At 38.2% G+C, this 19496-nt stretch overlaps 2 protein-coding genes across 2 annotated transcripts; both read right to left on the bottom strand.

Moving 5' to 3' along the window:
* Positions 1-11354: 11354 nt before the first annotated feature.
* LOC133825454 (uncharacterized) lies at positions 11355-12335 on the bottom strand. The gene has a single exon (XM_062259386.1). The coding sequence runs from the start codon at positions 12333-12335 to the stop codon at positions 11355-11357; it is 981 nt and encodes a 326-aa protein (XP_062115370.1).
* A 13-nt stretch (positions 12336-12348) lies between these two features.
* LOC133777401 (uncharacterized) lies at positions 12349-13281 on the bottom strand. The gene has a single exon (XM_062219592.1). The coding sequence runs from the start codon at positions 13279-13281 to the stop codon at positions 12349-12351; it is 933 nt and encodes a 310-aa protein (XP_062075576.1).
* Between the last annotated feature and the right edge of the window lie 6215 nt (positions 13282-19496).

Below are 19496 nucleotides of genomic sequence, written 5' to 3' on the forward strand. Positions count from 1 at the left end.
GTGAATACAGACCTTTTGAGAAGTTTCTCATGGATCAAGGCATTAGATTTCAGCTTTCATGTCCACACACGCATGAGCAGAATGGTAGAGTGGAGCGAAAGCATCGCCATGTGACAGAAACTGGATTAACGTTACTTGCCCATTCCGGTCTTGATATGAGCTACTGGTGGCATTCTTTTCAGTGTGCAGTTTACTCCAGTTCTTGGCAACATAAGTCCCTATGAATGCTTGTTCAAGCAACAACCAGATTACACAATTCAGAAGCCTTTTGGGTGTGCTTGTTTTCCCCATTTGCGGCCTTATTCTCATCACAAGCTGGAATATAGATCGGAAGAATGCATTTTTCTGGGTTACTCTCCTAAACATAAGGGATATCTCTGTGAAAACAAATCTGGCAGAATCTATGTAGCTAGAAACGTGGTGTTCAATGAGACTCATTTTCCTGCATTTTCCACCACCACTTCCTCGCAGGTACATTCTAGTGACTCTAATCTTGTACCCACATCACAGTTTATTACTACTACTTCTCCGATTGACTCTAATGGTGTTTTGCCTCCTGCTGCTGTACATGAGCAACATCAATCTGGTTCGCGTGATGCCTCACGAACTAACCCAGTTCATGCTAGTCCTTCAGTGGCTTCTCCATCTGTTGCGTCTTCTACTAATTCCAGTAGTGCCACTGCCATGTCGCTGCCTACTTCGAATACAGCAACAAATAATGGTTCTGCTTCTTGTTCTGAGACTGATGTTCCTTCTATTGCTGCACCACAGAGAACTCATGCTATGACAACACGGTCTCAACATGGAATATATAAGCCCAAGGCTTATTTAGCAATGAAGCATCAACTCCCTGAGTCACTTCTTCCCCGCGAGCCCAAGTCAGTAAAAGCTGCGGTTAGTGATCCGAATTGGAAGGCAGCAATGCACAAGGAGTTTATAGTACTTCAAGCTAATGATACATGGTCACTTGTGCCCTATGAGCCTCATATGCATCTCATAGGAAATAAATGGGTACATAGAAATAATTAAATTAATTTTTTAATTTATTCTAAATTTTTATATATTCTATAATTTTTAATTTTTTTTGTTTTGATTGAAATTATTTTATTTTATTTTTTTGTCATAATTTAAAAAAAAAAACGCTTACTTTATTTCCTGTATTTTATTCATATGTATTTTTAGAATATGAAAAGAAGATTTTTTTTAAATAATAAAAAAAAATATTTTATATTATTTTTTTAAAATAAAAATGAGGTATCTTAATTAAAATTTAGGTGTTAATATTTTATTTAATCCACAAAATATACTATTTAATATTGATAATGTATGTCCTAAATATTACAATGTGGTAATAACAAAATTAAATAGTTCCTTTTTTTAGGTTTGAAAATTACAAAATCAACTTCCTTATCCGAATGAAAGATGTTCTAAATTGCCCCACTAAACTATATATTTTCATAATGTTTGGAAATTTCTGCGTTGATTTTTTAATACCATCTTAAATAATTATTTTTAATAATATAATAATATCCTATATTTTTATAATCATTAAGGAACGGGCTCATTTGACTTATGAAAAGGCAACATTCATTAAAACCCAGTTAGATAGTTAGATTCGTTTTGTGCATGTCCAACTTGTCTTGGATATTGTCTGATACCATGAATCTTATTATTTTTTATAATTATTATAATAATAAAAACGAAATCGTGCTTATTCTATTTCGAATTATTTAAATATTCTTCTGTTACTTCATTTTTAATATTTCTTTATTAAATAAGAGTATCAATAGATTATTTAAATATTAGAAACTGCAAACTTAGTCACACTAGTATTAATTATATTAAATACTCAACCACACAAAATTCCATAACCCCAAAATTCTTGGCTGTGGTCCCGGCAAGAAATCCGACCAAAAAACACACATTAGAGTTGGATATCTCTATTAATTAAATGTTAATTAGTTTAATACTTTTTATAAACCTACTTACAAAGCTATGATTATTGGTTAATTAATCATAACAATTATAGCTATACATGTTAGTACTTTCTTTATTTATAACTTTTGGTGCTTTCAATATTCAGATTCTTTTTTACCTATACAAATTATTTTTGTAGTATTCAAGTTAATTCTCTATAATTACAGGTATATTAATGATGTATGGCACATGGGGCATTAATAGTATTAATAGTAGAGTTTGTTATTTGGCGTATTAAGGTGTTCAACATCACATGAGTTAATATATTATAATTGATTAACGATACCCCCATAATAATTATTAAATTCAAATATGTGGGACCCAATATTGAGTTGCACCAATAGCGATACGTCACCACCTTATTGTGTTAGCCACCATTGGTGCCCGTTAGGGCAGCTCCAACCGGACTGCAGAACAACAAATAGAGTGCTTAAAATGCACAAAATCAAATCCAACCCAACTCCATTTATCCCACCATTATGCTGTCAAGCTACAGTATCCCACTAAATATGGTGGAGTACTGTAGCAATGACAAAAACAAAATGGGGTATTATTTTGCTTTTTATATTAGTATTTAATAATAAAAAATATACTTTTCGGTGTAATTTTTAGTAATGTAGTTGGAATTGAAAAAAAATTATAGTACTAAGATTATTTAATTTTGGTATTGGTGCTTCTCCCAACAGTAATATATGAGACTTAATTTAAATGAATTGATTACTAAGGAAAGGTGAGTTAGTAATAAAAAAATCCAGAGGAAATCTTTGTCATATTTAAGAATACAATATTAACATACGTATTTTTTCGTGTTTGTACGTTGTTAGAAAACAACACTTCAAAAGAGCAATTTGTCTGAGAACGACAGAAAACAGAAAACTTTTTTGTCAACAACGTGGGTCCACAACCGACCTACGAACAAAAATTAAATTAAAGATAAAAACTTGCCATTTTATGTGCCACTTTAATTTTTTTTTAACAATTAGTTTGAGTTGTTTAAATCATTCAAATTAAAAACAATGATAATCCCAATAAAACAGTTTATTATTGCGAAGAAACTTGGAAACCTGAAATGATTTATAGTGTTATAATCCCAAGTCGTTGATTAATAAGCTATAAAAATAATTTATTTTATTTTACACGAATACTAGCATTGAATTCATCTTCAAAACGCTAATATAACTTTGAAACTTATGGTCAAGACAACAGCTGATAATTTTTTGGTGCACCTCAAAAAAATGGGTACTTCGATACACTTTCTTAATATTTTTGGCTCTCAAAGTATTTTTGACGATTATCTTATTATTGTGTACATTATAGTTATTTAGAGAGCATTTTGTAAATTTTTAAATTTTTTTAGAATAATTTAACAATATCAAAAATAAAGTTCAAACATGTTATCTTCAATATGCGTGTAACAACTTAATTTTTTATACGGTAAATTATTTAAAATTTTCTAAAAATTTACCAATATTCTAAAAAGACGATTATAATAAAAAATTATACTAAAAATACCTAGCGAGCCAAAATTAGAAGGATTTACGAGTGTAACTTGCATCGGAGAACTATCCTAAACAAAATATATTTTTACAATTTTGATTTGCTAAATTTATTTGAGAAAGGTGATGAATGTTCTGAGGCTGGTAAGCTATTTGACTTTACACAAAATATATAAATAAATTGAAATAATGGCTGACACGAAAAAAAAATAATAAAAAAAAAAAGTTCCCCTGTCCTCACGCGATAGCGAAGGCCAGGACCACTAGTGAAATAAATTCGAACCTTAACGGATATTTTGTACCCAACCCGCTCCGATCACGGTTTTCGCTCGGAGCCGATGCCAATGGCCGAGGGTTCAAGAGAATCCGACGGAATCTCTACCCTCCGGCACTCTGGTATAAACATAACCCGACCCGACCCGACCAAGGCCCACCTTGCTCATACTGATTCCCCTGTTCTATCACACACTCACAGATACATAAAAACCGAAACTTGTTGAAAATTCAATCCATTGAAAAGGCGAACCCCGATTGAACTGAGCTAAACACAATTACAACACAAAGACGAGAAGTACATAAACGAAAAAACGACGCATAAAACATATACAAGTTTGATAATCAAAGAAAGTTTCTTGGCCCTGTCAATTTTTTCCGTCACCACTTTCTGGTGCCGGTGCCGGGTAAACCAGGTTCCTCATACTGTGACGAGTCACTCCACGGACCAAAGAGGACCCTAGATTGAGTATATAAAGAAGCATCAAGCTCTTAACGAGTCTCCTCCTCGCCGGGATTACGCCTCCGGATTTGAGCTTGAAACAGAGGCCATCAGTCTCGGCGGAGCCCATATTGACATGAGCCTGGTCCAACCTCGCCGGCTTCTTCTCGGCACCCACCTTCTCTCCGTACGAGTCTTTCGCCATAGCCGTCGCTCCTTCTCTGTCGCTTATATTCTTCGAGATCGCCGTCGTAGCAACACAGCCTTATGCTTGTCTTACTCTAAAAACCGAAACTATTCCTTTTAATGGGTTCGGAGAGAGAGAGAGAAAGGTGGTTGGGATTGGGTTTTGGGTTTTGGGTGTAAGATCAGTAGGTTCCTGGAAAGTGAGTTCTAGAGGGTGAGAAACTATAGAAATGTCAAATGTGTGGTAAATTAGAAAAAAGAGCAACTACAGCTATTGCTGATAACGACCAATTATAAGATAATACCGATTCTTTAAATAAAAGTGCACATATGTAGTAAAGTACTATATATTTTAGGATTGAATTAAGTAAAAGCACGGTCTAAATCTATGGTTTCTAGTTTTGTACATAATTAATGATTCCTTTTTCAATCATACATAGAGAGATATGGAGCCCTAAATGGTTGAGTGTGTTATTTGATACCTTAATTATCTAACACCACATGAATTAACTTCCTATATTTGGTTAACGATATTCCACGATGCATATTAAATTCAAGTATGTAGGACTCAATATTTAATTGTACAATTAGCGGTATACCCTTAGCAATTCTCAAATGAGTCACCCTAAAGGTCTTCCTTTGTTCTAATTAACCAAAAGACAAGAATAATAAAGCCATCTAAAGCTAACTTTAGATTTATGGACGCATTTTGAGTAGTTAGGAAGGTTACACAAGTTGGATTACTTTTTACTGGGTGACATGTAAGTACTCTATTGGGCTAGTTTCAAAGTGGAAAGAAAAATCTATATTTATATCGAGTATGGACAATAGGGTTAGATTAGATAGAGAAGTATAAGAAGATCCAATCAATTTTGCCCAAAAGAGAAAACAGAGACACAACGAGAAAGATATATTTATAAATACAGAGAAAGAGGTGTCTCAAATCCCACTTTTCCTTTAACCTTTTAGCTTGCGATAATTTCCATGTCACCAAATTCCAAGTACCATACAAACCAATGTTACCAATTTTCAGCTCTATTACTTAATAAAAGAAAAAGAGAAATCACATCACTCTGTCAATACATGGAAGAAAATTATAGAACAGAAGAGAGACACACCATACCAAGTTCATAATCAGAAAGTAACACAATCGAAACAGTTCACAATATAAACTTAAGAAGACACAACACCATGAAACCAGAACAGAACCCACTAACTAAACACGCCATAATATGAGATAGAAAACAGAGAAAATGGAGATCTTCTTCGGCTACATATCTTCTTTGGTAGTTTTCGAGGCTCTGGCAGAAGAGGAGCCGGCAAGGAAGATAGCAGAGAATTTCGCAGCTATATATTTAAACATCATCGTTTTGACCAACCTTTTCTTCGGGAGAAAAACGTCGTGAGTGCAGAGTTTTGGTTTGAAGATTTTGTTGGGGATGATCATGATCTCATCTGGGTTATGCAGCTCTGTCTGTGGCGAGGCCACCTTTCCATCTGGGTCTTGCTTCATTTTCACCACCGTTTCAAAATCTGAGACTCTTGTCACTGCCATGGCTCTTCTGGACCTCAGTTTTTGAAAGCTCCCCACTTTCTTGTGTGTTATAAGTTGTTTTTGGTGCTTTAGATTGACTGATTGAGAGAGAGAGAATGAATAGAGCGAAAGCGAGAGAGAGAGAGAGAGAGCCAATGAGACTCAGAAAAATAGGGAAAAAGAGGAAGAACCGAATAAGAGAGCGACAATGAGAGAGAAAGAGAGAGGGTGTGACGTGGCATGGTTTTAGGGAGGGAGAGGGTGTGACGTGGAATTGTATTTAGACAGAGATAAAAGAAGAAGAGAGATAGAAATAAAAGAATAATTACCAATTTCTCTATTTGAAGGGACTAAAGCGAGCCTTGAAAGAACATGAAAGATTTTGTTCTATATTTTAAAATTTTAATTATTATATATCAAAGCTATTTGACATTCCTCAAATTATCATTATCATTATTTTGCTTAGCAAGTTGTCGATTGGTGGACCCTCCTTTTAGGCATCAACTTGCAACCCTATATAGAGCAACATGGAGATTTAGACATAATAAGGATGAGACTTACTGAGTTTTCAACCATATGAAAAATAAGTCCCTTATGATTATGATTTATGTTTCTTTTTCCACACATTTCATCTCTTTCTTTTGAGTAATCTGAATAGGGTGCATGACCTTCCAAATTTAGGTCATATTTTGGAGAAAATATTTCAACAATTCGAGTTCACACGTGAGACGACTTTTGAATTTGGACCAAATTATTTTGTGTACCAAATTATATTCAAGTGACTATAAAACGTTGCACAACAACAACACTTGACCAATTATTGAGTTATTTGTTTAAATATTACAAACTGCAAACTTAGTCACACTAGTATTAATTATATTAAATACTCAACCACACAAAATTCCATAACCCCAAAATTCTTGGCTGTGGTCCAGGCCAGAAATCCGACCAAAAAACACACATTAGATTAGAGTTAGATATCTATATTAATTAAATGTTAATTAGTTTAATACTTTTTATAAACCTACTTAGTAAGCTATGATTATTGGTTAATTAATCATAACAATTATATAGCTATCATGTTGGTACTTTCTTTATTTATACCTTTTGGTGCTTTCAATATTCACATTTTTTTTAACCTATAAAAATTATTTATGTTGTATTCAAGTTAATTCTCTATAATTACAGGTATATTAATGATGTATGGCATATTAAGGTGTTCAACACCACACGAGTTGACACCTTATAATTAATTAACGATACCTCATAATACATATTAAATTCAAATATGTAGGACCTAATATTGAGTTGTACCAATAGCAATACGTCACCTCCTTATAATGTTGGCTACCACTGGTGCCCGTCAGGGCAGCTCCAACAAGACTGCAGAACAACAAATAGAGTGCTAAAAAGGCACAAAATCAAATCTAACCCAACTCCATTTATCCCATCATTATGCTGTCAAGCTAAAGTACTTCACTAAATATAGTGGAGTACTGTAGCAAGGGCAAAAACAAAGGGGAGTACTATTTTGCTTTTTATATTAGTATTTAATAATAAAAATATTTGTATATTATTTTATATATAAAATAAAATAATAAATAATATATTTTTCAGTATAATTTTTGGTGTTGTGGTTGAAATAAAAAAAAATATTATAATAAAATTATTTAATTTTGATGTTGGTGCAACACCATATATATATATATATATATATAATAACAATTCTCTAATATATGTTGAAAAAGAGACTCTTAGTTTAAATGAATTGATTACTAAGGAAAGTTGAGTTAGTAATAAAAAAAATCCAGAGGAAATCTTTATCATATTTAAGAATACAATATTAACATACGTATTTTTTCGTCTTTGTACGTTGTTAGAAAACGACACTTAAAATGAAAACGACAGAAAACAGAATTCTTTTTTGTCAACAAATTGGGTCCAACCGACCTACGAACAAAAATTAAATTAAAGATAAAAACTTGCCATTTTATGTGCCACTTTATTTTTTCACGGTTAGTTTGATTTGTTTAAATTATTCAAATTAAAAACAATGATAATCTCAATAAAACAGTTTATTATTGCGAAGAAACTTGGAAACCTGAAATGATTTATAGTGTTATATGATCCCAAGTCGTTGTTTTTTTTTTTTTGAAAGAGTAAGTCGTTGATTAATAACTATAAAATAAAAAAATAATTTATTTTATTTTACACCAATTCTAGTATTGAATTCATAGAACATGATTGGAAGATAAATCTAGCTAAAAATAAATGGCTGACCCAAGTTTTCTGTACCTTAAAAACGCCAAATTAACTTTAACAACTTATGGTTAAGACAACATCTGATAATTTTTTGGTGCACTACAAAAATGGGTATACCCATCGAAGTATTTTTGGCGATTTTTTTGTACTGTATATATTATAGTTATTTAAAATATTTTTTAAATTTTTTTAAAAAATTATGAATAATTTATCATGTCGAAAATACAATTTAAACATGTTATTTTCTATGCATGAACAACAAATTATTTAAATATTATTTTCTACACTATAAACTATTAAAAATTGTCTAAAAAATTTCAGATACTATAAAAAAAAAAATTATAATGCTAAAAATACTTACCGAGGGATGTACGAGTGTAACTTGTATCGGAGAACTATCCTAAACAAAATATATTTTTACAATTTTGATTTGATAAATTTATTTGAGAAAGGTGATGAATGTTTCTGAGTCTGGTCAGCTATTTGACTTTACACAAAATATATAAATAAATTGAAATAATGGCTGACACGTAAAAAAAAAAAAAAATTCCCTCGTCCTCACGCGATAGCGAAGGCCAAGGCCACTAGTGACATAAATTCGGACCATAACGGATATTTTGTACCCGACCCGCTCCGATCACGGTTTTCGCTCGGAACCGATGCCAATGGCCTAGGGTTCAAGAGAATCCGACAAATCTCTATCCTCCGGCCATCGGGTATAAACATAAACCCGACCCGACCCGACCAAGGCCCACCTTGCTCATACTGATTCCCCTGTTCTATCACACACTCACAGATACATAAAAACCGAAACTTGTTGAAAATTCAATCCATTGAAAAGGCGAACCCCGATTGAACTGAGCTAAACACAATTACAAACACTGAAGAGATGTACATAAACGAAAAAACGACACATAAAACATACACAAGTTTGATAATCAAAGAAAGTTTCGTGGCCCTGTCAATTTTTTCCGTCACCACTTTCCGGTGCCGGTGCCGGGTAAACCAGGTTCCTCATACTGTGACGAGTCACTCCACGGACCAAAGAGGACCCTAGATTGAGTATATAAAGAAGCATCAAGCTCTTAACGAGTCTCCTCCTCGCCGGGATTACGCCTCCGGATTTGAGCTTGAAACAGAGGCCATCAGTCTCGGCGGAGCCCATATTGACATGAGCCTGGTCCAACCTCGCCGGCTTCTTCTCGGCACCCACCTTCTCTCCGTACGAGTCTTTCGCCATAGCCATCGCTCCTTCTCTGTCTCTTTATTCTACGAGATCGCCGTCGTAGCAACACAGCCTTATGCTTGTCTTGCTCTAAAAACAGAAACTTTTCCTTTTAATGGGTTCGGAGAGAGAGAGAGAGAGAGGTGGTTGGGATTGGATTTTGTGTGTAAGATCAGTAGGTTCCTGGAAAGTGAGTTCTAGAGAGTGAGAAACTATAGAAATGTCAAATGTGTGGTAAATTAGAAAAAAGAGCAACTACAGCTATTGCTGATAACGACCAATTATAAGATATGTAGTAAAGTACTTACTATATATTTTAGTATTGAATTAAGTAAAAGCACGGTCTAAATCTATGGTTTCTAGTTTTGTACATAAATACTGATTCCTTTTTCAATCATATATCGAGTTATGGAGCCCTAAATGTTCGAATCTTGCTATTTGATAAGTTATGCAATACTACATAAATTAACATCCTATATTTAGTTGACGATATCCCACGATACATATTAAATTCAAGTACGTAGGATGCGATATTTAATTGCATGATTAGTGGTATACCCCTTAGCAATTCTCAAATGGGTCTTCCTTTGTTCTAATTAACCAAAAGACAAGATTAATAAAGCCATCCAAAGCGAACTTTAGATTTATGGACGCATTTTGAGTAGTTAGGAAGGTTACACAAGTTGGATTACATGCTCATTTTTTACTGGGTGACATGTAAGTACTCTATTGGCCTAGTTTCAAGGTGGAAAGAAAAATCTATATTTATATCGAGTATGGACAATAGGGTTAGATTAGATAGAGAAGTATAAGAAGATCCAATCAATTTTGCCCAAAAGAGAAAACAGAGACACAACGAGAAAGATATATTTATAAATACAGAGAAAGAGGTGTCTCAAATCCCACTTTTCCTTTAACCTTTTAGCTTGCGATAATTTCCATGTCACCAAATTCCAAGTACCAAACAAACCAATGTTACCAATTTTCAACTCTATTTACTCCGATTTCGTTAGTGGTTTAAGCTATTACTTAATAAAAGAAAAAGACAAATCACATCACTCTGTCATTGCATAGAAGAAAATTATAGAACAGAAGAGAGACACACCATACCAAGTTCATAATCGGAAAGTAACACAATCGAAACAGTTCACAATATAAACTTAAGCCAGAACAGAACCCACTAACTAAAAACGCCATATGAGATAGAAAACAGAGAAAATGGAGATCTTCTTCGGCTACATATCTTCTTTGGTAGTTTTGGAGGCTCTGACAGCAGAGAATTTCTCAACTATATATTCAAACATCATCGTTTTGACCAACCTTTTCTTGGGGAGAAAGATGTCGTGAGTGCAGAGTTTTGGTTTGAAGTTTTTGTTGGGGATGATCATGATCTCATCTGGGTTATGCAGCTCTGTCTGTGGCGAGGCCACCTTTCCATCTGGGTCTTGCTTCATTTTCACCGCCGTTTCAAAATCTGAGACTCTCGTCACTGCCATGGCTCTTCTGGACCTCAGTTTTTGAAAGCTCCCCACTTTTTTGTGTGTTATAATAACTTGTTTTTGGTGCTTTTAAAGAGAAGGAATACCCTCTCTTGGCGTCTGAGATTGACTGATTGAGTGTGAAAGAGAGAGAATCAATAGAGCGAAAGCGATAGGTAGAGAGGAAGACTCTGAAAAATAGGAAAGAAAGAGAGTGAATGAATATAGCGAAAGCGATAGGTAGAGAGAAAGACGACGGTACTCTGAAAAATAGGAAAAGAAAGAGAGAGACGGTGAAACGTGGCATAGTATTTAGAGAGAGAAAGAGGAAGAAATAAAGGAAGAAGAAAGAGATAGAGAGAGGGTTGGTTGAGTGTGACGTGGATGAATGCTATATAACATGGTCTAATTTTATCCCAAGCCACGTGGCTGCTGTCATTTTTTTCTATTTTTTTTTTTTTATGAAAAGGAAATTTTATTATCAAATATCTCTCAGCAATACAGTCCAGAAACTAGAGGTCAAATCCTCCTTAAATAAGCTACGAACAGCCACCATGGTAGACTCTCTTGCAAGAGCATGAGCGGTCCCATTGGCAGTACGTTTAACAAAGACAACTGAAACAGAAATGGAATCCCTCAGCAGGATTTTACACTCTTGAATTAAACACCCAAAGTAGGAATCCAACTCCAAGTTACTCCTTAGAGCTTGAACTACTAGTAAGCTATCAGTTTCAACAATAATATTTCTCCAATTTTTCCTTTTGATCCAGCTCAATGTTTCCCGGATTCCCATCACTTTCGCAAGCTCAGGGGAGACTAAGCCCAACCTGCAAACCGAAAAAGCCTCCACAAATGCACCCAAATGATCTCGGGCCACACCCACAAAGCTGAATGAATTTGTTTCACGAAACAAGGCAGCATCGACATTTACTTTAAGCTGACCTTGGGGTGGCTTTGTCCACGATGCTTGTCCATCTGCAGGCGTCATATAAGTCGGCAAAGGGGCAACCTCACCATCTTGAGAAAGCAACCAGGTTTGGAGCGTCGAATTTGCCAAAGAGAGCACCCCGAACGTAGATATCTTCCGCCTCCGCCAGACCCACTCATTCCTCCTACGCCAGATTGCCCAGCAGAGCATAAGATATTTGGCACGTTGCTCTGCATCCCGACCCTTAAAACTGAGCCTCAACCACTCAGCGAAAGAAGCTTCGTCAGGAGGACGAAGACGAACATCAAACCTCTCCCAACACGGCCAGATCTGACTACAGTTCACCAGGCAGTGAGCAATAGACTCACTTGCTTCCTCACACATTGGGTAAACAATATCTACCTGTACATGGCGCAAATGGAGCTTTAATTTAGTGGGTAGACATCCAGATGCAACCCTCCACACTAAGTCCTTCACTTTAGGAGGAACTTTGACTTTCAAACTCCATTCCATAAAGCTTTTTCCACTACACATGCTTCACCGTTCTTCAAAACTTGACTGAAAAATACCCAGAGGTTTCAAAGCTCCAATACCAGCAATCTCTATCACGATTTGGGCTAAGAGGAATATTTAGTATACAACTAGCATCCCTCTCATTAAATATATCATGGACTAAATCAACATCCCAGCCGCCTCTTTCCACATGCATCAAGGCCGAAACTTTGGCATCTACCAATGAAGGGTGGAAAGTTGTAACACAAGGGTTGGATTCATCTAAGAGCCATGGATCTGAAATTACCTTGATAGACTCTCCATTGCCCACATGCCATCTAGCCCCCTGAATAATTAGGGGTTTCACTTCCAAAAGACTCCTCCAAATATAGCTTGGGTTTGACCCAATTTTGGCACCCAAGAACGAAGAATTTTTATAATATCTTGCCTTATAGACGCGTCCCACCAAAGATTCCGGATTACAAAGGAGTCTCCAACTTTGTTTACAAAGGAGAGCTCTATTGAAATCACCAAGGTCCCGAAAGCCCATGCCCCCCTTAATCTTATGAACAGTTAAGGACTCCCATCTCTTCCAATGAATGGATTTCCCATTTCTAGATGAGCCACGCCACCAATATCTACACATCAGTCTCTCCATGTCTGCACACAAGTTCTTAGGAAGCAAAAAAACACTCATTGCATAAGAAGGGAGTGATTGAGCCACAGTTTTTATTAGCACTTCCTTCCCTGCTTTGGATAACAAGCGACCTTCCCATTGCTCAATCCTGTTCCTCATTTTATCTCTGAGATATCCCAACAAAACAGATTTGTTTCTGCCCAATATATTTGGTAACCCCAAATACAAGCTGGAGGGTCCCGCTTCAGGAATATTAAGAGAGCTACAAATTGAGCATCGAATATCTTCTCTAGTATTAGCACTGAAAAAAACAGATGATTTCGCCAGGTTGATCTGTTGACCTGAAGCCATCTAATAACAATTAAGAAGATCACGAACTTGAACCGCCTCATCCACTGAGGCTTTACAGAACAGGTAACTATCATCAGCGAAGAGCATGTGAGATATCACAGGAGCCTCTCTTGCCACCTTACACCCCATGAGCCGACCTTCGTTAACAAATCTAGAAATCAAACCAAAAAAACCTTCTGCACAAAGGATAAACAGATAGGGAGATAGGGGATCCCCTTGTCTCAAACCACGAGTGGGAGCAATAGCCTCCAATTCTCTTCCGTCAATAGCTATCCTATATGAAACCGAGCTTACGCACTTCATAATTAATTCCACCCAATGATCTCCAAACCCCATTTTTTTCATCATAGCCTCTAGGAAGCTCCATTCAATTCGATCATAGCTCTTGCTCATATCGAGTTTCAAAGCCATAAAACCATCCTTCCCAGAAGTTTTCCTCTTTAAAAAGTGCATCACCTCAAAAGCCACCATAATATTATCAGTAATCAACCGCCCAGGGACAAAAGCGCTCTGGGTTTCTGAGATAACAGAATGAAGAACCCCCTTCAATCTATTTTCCATTACCTTAGAAATCACCTTATACGCCACATTACACAGAGCAATTGGTCTTAAGTCACCCATAACCTCCGGAGTCGCTTTCTTTGGGATCAACACTATGTGAGTCTCTGAAAGATGCTCAGGAAAAGTCCCATCCCTGAAGAAGTCCTGGACCAAGCGAACCATATCCTCCCCAACAATATCCCAAAACTTCTGATAGAATCCAGGAGAAAGACCATCTGGTCCCGGCGACTTATGTGGATGCATTTGAAATAGGGCCTTCTTCACCTCCCCACCCTCAATAGGAGCCACAAGATCCCTGTTAACCTCCTCCGAGATCGTACATGAAACACAATTCGTTACCTCTTGCCACTCTGTAGTAGACGATGAAAAAAGTTGTCTGAAGTATGCTACCATGACTGAATCAAGCCCATTATCCCAATCTCTCAGCATGCCAGTATCATCCTTAAGCGCCCTAATCTGATTTCTTCTTCGTCTCTTGTTTGCCGAGGCATGGAAATATTTCGTATTGAGGTCCCCAGCCTGAAGCCACAACTGCTTAGACCTTTGGCGCCAATAAATCTCCTGTTGAGAAAGAACTTCAAACAATAAAGCCTGAGCCTCCTTATACTTCTGAACTGAGATCTCATCCCGTCGGCATTGAGTAATCCTTAGCACGTTATTATAGCGAGCTATGCGATCCTTAAACCTTCCTGTAATATTCCGACCCCATTCTGCTAGGGAGGTACTACAACACTTAATCTTCTGCACCATAGTATCAGAAAAAGGAAGTCCCCACTTCTCTTGAACAATCTGACGACACAGAGGATCCTTAGCCCAGGCATTCTCAAACCTGAACCAATAAGTGTGCGAATGTTGTTTAATATGATCCAAATTCAACCACAGTGGGGAATGATCAGAAGCAGATGCCCCCAAATTAAAGAGCCTAGCCTTACTGAATAACGACCTCCACTCCATCGATACAAGAGCTCTATCCAAACGTACTTCAACCCAATGGTCCGACCCTCGCTGTAACACCCTGGTTACCCCAGAACAGTTACGGTGAATGGTGAACCGGAAATTTGACCCGCTACCCGAGTCCTTTGGTTAAAAACGTGATCTAAGTGTTATTATCAGGTTAAGGTAGAAAACCAGTAAAAAGGAAAGGGTACATTTCATTAAGTAAATAAACTGCTCATGAGCCTTTCAAAATGTTTACAAGTGGTTTGTAATACAAAAGAGTCGCTACAGTTCCAAATTTACAAACTCCGCCGGCCTAAGCGGCAAAAATAGGGTAAACCCCTAGTCCCTCTGAGAACTCCTTGATCGTGGCGGTCAAGCGGCCCTGTATGTACATCACACCGCCCAAGCTCCCCACTCAAGGCTGGGCCAGGTTTTCCTTTCCTTTACCTGCACCACATAGCACCCATGAGCCAAGGCCCAGCAAGAAAACATAATAGAACATGATATAATATCAACAACGATCATAGTAACCATTCAGGACTATTAGTCCAACAAATAGGTGACAATAGCCAAAAGTCACAGTAATGAGCATCGCTCCCTCTAGCCATGTGACGATAGGGTCACCAGGGCTTAACTGATAGGTGATTTCTTTCATAAGCATGTTCAGGACAGGTGCATGGTGATTGGTCACCAACATAACCTTCCTTACGACTCTAGGGTCGAAACTATGGACAACGTCCCCTAGCCACGTGACAAACGGTCACCGGGGTCATATACCTTGGCTATAGTCATCTGGTCGTAGACCAGGCAAGCGCTTATAAGTTCTTCGACCTTAGGGCCGGTCCCGCATTAATGCCATAGAGTCATTCAATGCGTGATCATCGACTTTAGAGTCGGTCCCTGACTAGTCAGTGTCTCAAACAGGTAATCAGTATTCATTAGCATTTAATATGCAATCCACGTTCACATATATCAACCAACATGCCTCAATATCAAACCATGCATGTCATATACCTGTACAGGGTGCAACTGTACCCATACACTGTTTTCTTACCTCAAGTTCGAGCGAGAAATATGATAAAGACGACCCCTGAGAACGATCGATCTTTTAGTTCCTTAGCGGTTACCTAATCACAACCAATTATAACCTCCATTAATGAGAATCCACAATAATAGGGTCTTAACCTAAGCTCCACCCTCGGGACCTCGAAACATGCCCACACGGTGAGTAGATTCGATCCCGGGCCTTAAGGATTGAAACCCCAAGTCAAAAACCCTTAAAAACACTCAAAACGGGGTTTGGAAGGAACAGGGTAGCGCTACAACGCTCTACACAGAACCTCCCAAAGGCCAAAAACCCTCCTGAGGAGCGCTATAGCGCCCTAGGGTGGGCGCTGTAGCGCTACCTCCAGCCCAAAACATCCCTGAACCGACCTTCTTCATCTCCTTCGTTTCTAACTCGATCTCTAAGCTTCCAAAGCCTATTCTTGATGCCAAATGAACCCAAAAACCATCCCAACACACCCCAAACATCACAAGCATGGGAACCCTAGCCAAAACTCCCAACAAAAACCATGAATTCACCCTAAACATTTCAGCTGCAAAACAAAACCAAAACAGAGCAAAACAGAGAAACTATGGTTAGAAACTTACCCAAAGTTTGGCTTATGATGGCCTTCAATAGTGGAACACACTCCCAAACTTCCAAGGCTTGCTTCCCAAGCTAGAATCCTCAAAGTTGGCTCAAAAACCACAAAGAACAGTGAGAAAAAGGAGGTATGGGAGAACTCTAAAACATACTCTGTTTTCCTTCACTATTTTCTTCAGCCAAGAGTGTTATATCTATCCTAGGGGTGAAATGTCCATTTTACCCCTAGGTCAATTAATGGTTTCTAAAGACTCCCAAGGGCATTTTTGGTACTTTCCTCCAAACTCGTTAATCATAATTAACACTCTCCAATTCCCGCTATTCTAAAAAATCATAAACACCATTAACTCACATCCCGTTACCCTTTATCTCCCGGTAACGCTCTAACCATCAAAACCACCCCGAGACTCAACCCAAGTCCCAACGCTTAATCCCGTTGTGACTAAACCGCTAATCAATAATCTACGATCGTCTCATGTCGAATAGCTCGAGCAAACCCACATCATAGTGTGGTCTCAACACATAACATCGATATGCATACAAGTAACATTATATTATAATATAATTCTCATAAACATGCATAAACACATTTAGTGGCGTAATTAAGCAATTATGGCCCTCCCGGCCTACAAATCCAGCCGCTAAACCACATTAGGGAATCCGGGGCATTACACTCGCCCTCTCTCCCACGTGAATTGATGCCCTACCAACTCCATATCCACCAATCTACAATCCTCCAGCACCTCTCGGAAACCATCAATAAGCCATGAAGGGTAAGGCCTACCCCCTCGCTTATCTCTATTAGACATAACATTATTCAAGTCACCGAACAAGCACCATGGAAGCGATGACGAACTCGCTAAACATCTCAACTGACCCTATGTATCTCTACGCTGGCTACGCTTAGGCTCCCCATAAAAGCCCGTTAAACGAAAAGGCGGATGACCCTTAAGTTTGATCTCCAAATCCACATGGTTTTGACTATAGCTCACCACCGACGCCTCCTCTTCCTCCTTCCACAACATCGCCAGACCCCCACTATGCCCCATGCATTCTACCACAAAACACCCCACAAAGCCAAGCATCACTTTAACTGCCTCTACTTTGTCCTTCTTACATAACGTTTCACACAAGAAAACTACGTTGGGCTGCTTTCGACACACCAAGTCTTTAAGGAATTGAACCATCCGTGGGTTCCCAAGCCCACGGCAATTCCAACACATCATACTCATTATGCATGTCGGGTCCAGCTGGTGGAACCCGCCCCAAATCCATTTTTTGAACCTCTCACAACCATAAGTTGCCATTCTTCGTTCTGCCCATGTTGTGGACTTGCCTCATAATCCCGATCCTCTGCATTGTCCAAATTTTGGACTTCCATATGCATTTTATCGAGCTGATCCATCTTGGAGTCCACGTTACTCCCCTGGCCCACCGCAATCACATCCTCATGACTATTTAAACCCACTGTAATTCCACAGCCCAAGCACGTATAATTCCCCTGGCCCAAAACCAAATGCTCCTCCTGAACTAAGCCTCCTAGCTCGCCACCTGTCCGCCTGCGTTTAGGGTCCACGTAATGGAAGCCCTCAGTCAATGCAGCAAGTCCACCAACGTCTCCCTGTTTCTCGCTTACATCCGCCTCCACATCCGCATTAATACCATTCAAATCCAGTTGACCATTGTGATTCACCATATCTCCAATATTCCTTCTTAAAACCGAATCACTTGCCCTCATCACTCCACGATTTTCTCCATCACCCCTAGAATCACGCACCCCATACTCCTCCCACGATCCACCTTCCTGTCCGCCGCCTTGCATCGGAGTAGACTGCTCCAATGGCGACTCCAAAGGTCTTCCCATATTATCTCTCAACCACCTAGCGCCAATATGTTTATTAGCTCTGCGATCTGGCGCCCGCATGAATAATCCATAGGGCCTGACCATATTTTCATCTTCACCATCAAATAATTTATGGCAAAAATTTTCCGAGTGCCCCAAGATACCGCAAACAAAACAGAACGTCGGTAGGCGTTCATACTTGAAGGTGGCCCAGAAAAACTCCGTTTTTGACGAGAAGATCTTCATCCTTTGTTTAAGAGGCATTTCAATATTGATCTTAACCCTCACTCGCAGGTATTCCCTCCATATACCAGTATAATTCTTTGTACAAGACGCAACAAACTCGCCCAAATATGAACCACAAGCCCGTAGGACCCGATCAGATTTAAATCCAGGCTTTAAGTCGTAAACCTGAACCCAGATTTCCAGTTTGTTTAGTGGTAACAATCTGGGATTATCACCTAAACTCAGCCTCTCCAAAACGATAGGGGTCCTATTAAACGTCCACGGAGAGCCCTCCAGCACTCGCTTAACATCAAACTCATGGAAAAATTGAAAGAGGTATTTGTTCAGTTCCAACTCCTTGATGAACATGCCCTTCACAGGTCGCCAAAGGGACGCCATCACATTCCTGAACGACTCATAATCTGTGGATCTCTCATACAGAATCTTCCCCACCAAACACCACCTTGTATCCACATCATCTTCATTTGGTTCTGTCTCATCAAACGCCAAACCAACCCCCTGTTCATCCTCGATCTGAAGCTCGTCCCATCTCACCGCCAAAGAATCAACATATGAACTAGAAGAAGCCATGCACGTAAAAAACTACTGTAACACCCAGCCAAGAAAGACCCAGTCACAACAATAGACAAAGCATGTCAAAAGACAAGACTAATCATTCGAGAATATAGAGTTCTAAAATAATATGTTATTATCATATATATGTTTTATCTTTTTAAAAGCTGAAAACTAAACTATTTTTGTTTCATTTTCATTTTTTTCTATTTTTAATTGGACATGATTATACTACTTAGTAGTGCTGAGTATAAAATCCGAAAAACAAAAAAAAATGTATACACCGATTTTCCGAATACCGAAAAAACTGAAACCGATTAAACCGAACACCGAAAAAACCGCCAACGGTGTAAACCGCCACTGTTCGGTCGGTTTGAAAATTTTGTCCGGACCGACTGGCGGAACCGAAACCGACCAAACAATATA

This window comes from Humulus lupulus, chromosome 1 (genome assembly GCF_963169125.1).
Source record: "Humulus lupulus chromosome 1, drHumLupu1.1, whole genome shotgun sequence".
NCBI lineage: Eukaryota > Viridiplantae > Streptophyta > Magnoliopsida > Rosales > Cannabaceae > Humulus > Humulus lupulus.